Source organism: Hylaeus volcanicus, chromosome 6 (genome assembly GCF_026283585.1).
Source record: "Hylaeus volcanicus isolate JK05 chromosome 6, UHH_iyHylVolc1.0_haploid, whole genome shotgun sequence".
Classification (NCBI taxonomy): domain Eukaryota; kingdom Metazoa; phylum Arthropoda; class Insecta; order Hymenoptera; family Colletidae; genus Hylaeus; species Hylaeus volcanicus.
In genome coordinates this window covers 1,863,325-1,869,022 of record NC_071981.1, presented here as the reverse complement: position 1 = coordinate 1,869,022, position 5,698 = coordinate 1,863,325, and the positions used below count along the sequence as shown (strand labels likewise).

Below are 5,698 nucleotides of genomic sequence, written 5' to 3'. Positions count from 1 at the left end.
TGCAGAATAAAATAAATTCCTACTTAGGTTCAATGTTTTGTAGGTACACTTACAAACACTTTATTTTACAGTGCGATAACCGTGTTTTGCATAGGTTTGTCACTAATAAAGCTTAACTAACATTTTATTTTGCATAAAGATCCGCAGTCAATCACACCGACTGTATTAACCGATCACAGGAAAAAAAAATCCCCAAAAAGCATTAACCCCGTGAACTCGCACCGTTTCTAAATTTATTATTTATCTCTCGCCAGATTTTTTGTTCGATCCGCAACGGTCCCCAAAATAAATCTTCTTTTTTTTACGCAATATGACGGCGGAAAGTTTCATCGAAATCCGCAATTCGCGATTACGGCAATCGACGCGGAACTAGCCAATTTGGAATCGAACACGGCGCGTACACGAACGCTAGCAATTTTTTTCCCCGGCGGCGGGGGGCTTTGTGTAAACGCGCGTGGTTTGCGTGTTTTTACGGGATTGTAAATCGAAACGTCAATAACGCGAAATCCCCGTCTCGCAGACACGTTACGAGCAACATCATTATTAATCGAGTTTACGCGGGATCGGGATACACGGTCTCGCAGGAATGCAACGATTCGCGTGACACGTATTTTCCCTATTCGCGTTTACCGGTTTGTTAGCGTGTAATGACTCCGCCGGATTCGTGTCAAGGGTATGAAAAGCGCGTTCGACGACCGACGGCCATTTATTAACGAAACGTAAGCGCTTTGCTTCAATGCCCTCGTAACGAGCTGCCCCGAGTGCAACTAATTTCGAAGTGGTCGCGTATTTCCTATTAAAATAATCGAATACGTTGCGTTATTCGTCAATTACGCGGCTACGAAAGCTATACAGGCTGCTATGGTGTCTGGTTTAAAGACACATGTTACGAATGCATGCAGAAATACGGAAGAATAGAATCACGTGGTTCTAGATTCAATTATGCATGAAACGATTGTATATAACTTTTATATTGTATGTAAGAACTGTACACAAAAGGACCGTGTGTGCTTTTCTCAGAACCAAATCTTGACGCCATTATAAATTAAAAAATCCATTGCTTTTATGCAATCTGAGCCTTCGTTATGGAAATATAGAGGGTCATTCATTAATTACGGCAAAGGATTTTTTGATTTCTAACTGTACGAAGATTTAATCCTAAAAAAAAGCGCTCACATATTAATTACCACTGCATAAGCTTCCTGTGCCTAATAATTTCCATCGCCAGAAGAAAGTGGAGCATCGATCAAGATGCAATCGAAATCGGACGAAAAATCAATGCAATATCTTCCGGAGAAAAGGAATGTCTTAATTAGTGTCCATTAATTACAGCGTTTGAAATCGAAAAAAATGGAAGGCTATGCTAGCGCTCATCAAAATTTGATTTGTGAATGTTAATAAAATATCGTAAATGTTAACGCGTAAATTTTGATATTCACCGTATAGCCTCTTTGTAAGTAGCTTAATTGAGAAAATGTTTTTCCAAGGCGAAGAAAAATCCCGGAAAGATCGTAATAAAGCTCGAGATAAAAACTTAAATTGCGATTCATGGCAAGGGATTTGAAAGAATGCTCGAGCAATTTTGTTCCACGGTTTTCACCTTTAAAATAACTCGAGCAGATTAGACGGGATTCAAAGTCGGGTGAAAAATTAAGCTTCCCTATTAGTCAAAGGGGTTTAGCGCACTCGTCGTTCCAAAGACAGGCCGGAAAAGCAAGTCTTGCCGTTTTTATTTCGATTTAAATGCGCGGTTTAGAGGGTTAATTTAAATTTGTAATCGCTAACGCGGGTAGAAACTAAAAATCGAAAGGTAAGTATGTCTCTTCGCCGGGAGCTACCTAAATAAATAACGTTCGATCGGAATAATCGCTACGTTCGTTCGGATTAACCTGAAATTATACATATGACTAATAAATATTCAAGAAGGTATTACTATGCGATGAATAATTTACGGGATTCGAATTGAAAATTTCATCCACGAGTAATTAACAAAACGGTGTATTACGCGATTTATCTACGATTACACAAAATCTGTCTTCAGGCTCACAGAAGAAAAAGAAAAGAATATTATACACTGGAATAAAGAAAAAAATTTCAGGTAATATATTACTCTTGTCGAAAAGATAACTGGACTGGTCATTACTCGATAACGAAAGCTAATATAATCGTAGTCGGCGCGTTTCGAAAAGTCTACGAAGAGAGTAACGTAAAATTGTTATCCATTGTTTTCGCGGCACACAAAAATAAAACGCGGTTCGTCGAAACACAATAACGATGTTCGCCGTTCGGAAAAAGCACGAGGGAACTATGGCGGGCGCAGTTTACGTGAAAACACGCGCTCGACCTCAAATAGTGCACTTACGAGCCGAGACCAAAGGGTTTTTTTTTATCCCTGTCTGCGTTGAATCTCGCGAATGTTTTCCGCGAACGAACAATTCGCGAAATAAAACGCAACGCGCGCTCGGACAACCAATTGTTTGCACGCTGATAAGAATAAACGTTCTCGCCTTTGCCAAGTTCATTTTCGATCTCTTAGGATTATCCAGCACGATAAACACCCGAGACACGAAATACCTTAACCAGAGAAAATTCAAACTCGACGATAATTGAAATTCGAGGGGGAGATCAAAACCTTACCATCGGCGTTCTGATCAACCTGTCACTCTTCCACCGGCACTGTATGAAAGGTGAATTTCATTTTTAGCGGCTCGTGGTACGAGCTACGTCGCACAGTGGGACGACACTGTATAAATGTTGGACATCGAAGCAAAAAATATACATACAAATTTTAAAACCTAAGAAGAAAAGCGTATTATACACTAGAATAAAAAAAAATTTCAAGTAATATATTACTATTGTCGAAAAGATAACTAGACTGGTCATTACTCGATAACGAAAGCTAATATAATCGTTTTTCGTTTTCACATTTTAATGAATCTTTAAACCTTTGATAATTATGTTTCGTAGTATTATTACGTTTTGCTTCACTATTTACATCATGACATCTGAAATTAGTTACGTTGATCTATTGATCTTTTCTTTAATTTACATTGTAATTCTTGTATTATATGACTTTACCAAAAGAATGTGTGCAATATCTAATGTTGAGGTTGTAATAACTCTGAAACAAACAGAAAGATGATTTAAATGTACAACAGAACTTTGTTACATTTGATTGTAGAAGTTATAAATGTTTTATTCAATTATAAAAATCGCCTAAATTCGTCCAGACGAAACTTTGCACCTTCTTTTTTTTTAGGAAGTATGTAGACTGTAACCGTTCACGTAGTTTTTGTTTTTAGTTGCTTCTTCATTAAAATTTAAGAAACATTTATAACATCTATAATAAAATGTAACAAAGTTCTGTTGTACATTTAAATCATCTTTCTGTTTATTTCAGAGTTATTACAACCTCAACATTAGATGTTGCATACATTCTTTTGGTAAAGTCATATAATACAAGAATTACAACCGAAATTAAAGAAAAGATAACTAGATCAACGTGACTAATTTCAGATGCCATGAGGTAAAGCAAAACGTAAAAGTACTGCGAAACATAATTGTCGAAGGTTTAAAGATTCATTAAAATGTATTTAGGTTTTAAAATTTGTATGTTTATTTTTTGCCCCAATGTCCAATATTTATACAGCGTCGGCCCACTGTGCGTCGATAAGAACACGTTTCGAATAACGTTCACTTGTCCTAAATTCCCTGAACGAAAACGTCCGAGGCGCGAAACTCGAGCGAAGCTACGAGCATTATCGGGAACCGAACTCTGTCCAACAGCTAACGAAACGAAACGAATGGACGCCGCGACGAGGATGGCCACGGTCCTTTATAACAACGAGAGTGACAATCTAATAACGCGACCCGGACGTGAAGGTAAACTGACAGGAGCCAGCAAGACGCGTTCGTGGAAAGTAAGACAAGTGAACGCTCACGTGTCGGAAGCATCGTGACGGGAACGGCATTCGGGGGGCTCGGTGCGTCCTTGCGATCGGGTTCAGCCGCGCATTTCACGTTTTTTATCACGAAACTCCGATCCTCCGAATGTTTCAATCAGAATAGCTTCACAGCTGGGGAAAAATCCTATCGACCACGCGCGTACGATCGCTCGCCTGGATCTCGCGGGACTACTCTGTCTCTCTCTCTCTCAGTCTTTCTCACGGCGATTTATGCCTCGGCGGCCTTCGAGTACTTTCGGTTCCGTTCGCCAGGTAGCCGTCGCGGTTCGTAGAAAGGAGAAGTTTCACCGTGCCGATCTTTCTATGAATTATTCTTTATGAACTTCTAAATACAATGACTCCCAGAAATATTCGGACACTAGTGTATGGTTAGCTTTGTGACTTAATATCGTAGTTATTAAAAAAGCAATTGTCTTCGTTACTTTTTCCAATAATAAGTCATTTATTAATGTTATTAAAGATGTATACATTAATCCAAAAATTTACATGAATTACGTAATAGCAATAAAGAAACGAAAGAATATCACATTTTCGGGTACGATAAAACACGGAGGAGGCATTGTAATGGTGTGGGGATGCATTTCGACTTCCGGCGTTGGCAATTTAGTTTTTATCGATGGCATCATGGTTAAGGATGCTTATTTGAATCTTTTAAAAAGCAATTTAAAACAAAGTGCAGACAAAATGGGGATTGCTGAAGATTTTAAATTTTACCAGGATAATGATTCTAAACATAAGTCCCGCATTGTTTAAGAATTTTTATTGTATAACTGCCCCAAAGTCCTTCATCCACCTCCACAACCACCAGACCTTAACCCTATAAAAAACTTATGGGATAAGTTGAACCAACGGATTCGCAAGGCACCCATTCGTTCCAAAGAAGAACTTAAAATTAGGCTTCACGAAGAATGGGCATCCATTTCGACAGAATATTTAAAAACAATAATTTCTAACATGCCGAATCGATTGAGACATATTATAAAAGAAAAGGGATTTGCAACAAAATATTAATCTGGAACATACATATAATGTTTAATTTTAATTAATAAATGTTATTCCTCATAGTGTCCGAATATTTTTGTGACTCGAAAATGCGTTATTCTTTCGTTTGTGTATTGTTATTATGTAAATTTATTTATTTAAATAGTATTTATGTAATATATAAGTATTTATTGTACTGTATTGTACTGTACTGTATTGTATTTATTGTATTGTACTGTGCGTATTTATGTAAATTTTTGGATTAATGTATATATCTTTAATAATGTTAATAAATGGTTTATTATTGGAAAAAGTAACGAAGACGATTGCTTTTTTAATAACTACGATATTAAGCCATAACGCTAACCATACACTGGTGTCCGAATATTTCTGGCAGTCACTGTATGTATTATGTAATAAACAGAGACGAATTTTGCTGTCCGCGTATCTTTATGCAAAATGATTTATTTTATTACTATACTGTGTGCATATATCGCATAAAAATTCCCTATAAATGCGTAAAATTCCGCAGGCAAGTCGTGACCTTTACAAACGCGTCGTCCATCGCAGTGTACTCAAATTTGAATAATATTTCCTACTCGAAAATAATTAAATTCGTAAAATAATACGTGTTACATAACTCCTAGCGACTGGCAATTGCATTCGATGACGATTGAAGACATCAGTAAGAGGAAATTATAGCTGATAATTTGGAGCAATATTTGTACCGCGAACTTTTCGTTTAGATTTAT

At 37.2% G+C, this 5,698-nt stretch overlaps 1 protein-coding gene across 4 annotated transcripts in view; it reads right to left on the bottom strand.

The window, feature by feature from the left end:
• LOC128877935 (venom dipeptidyl peptidase 4) overlaps positions 1-5,698 on the bottom strand; it is a 242,597-nt gene that overhangs the window by 207,279 nt on the left and 29,620 nt on the right. Inside the window, exons 1-2 of one of the 4 annotated variants that reach the window (XM_054125619.1) lie at positions 3,942-4,046; positions 2,638-2,676 (exon numbers count right to left, since the gene is read on the bottom strand). The exons of 2 other annotated variants lie outside the window; for them this stretch is intronic. In XM_054125619.1, coding sequence (XP_053981594.1) covers positions 2,638-2,676; positions 3,942-3,971 — 69 coding nt within the window. In that variant the 5' untranslated portion in view covers positions 3,972-4,046. Of the gene's footprint in view, positions 1-2,637; positions 2,677-3,697; positions 3,807-3,941; positions 4,047-5,698 lie in introns of those variants that run through there. One more of the 4 variants, XM_054125623.1, reaches the window with a different exon arrangement.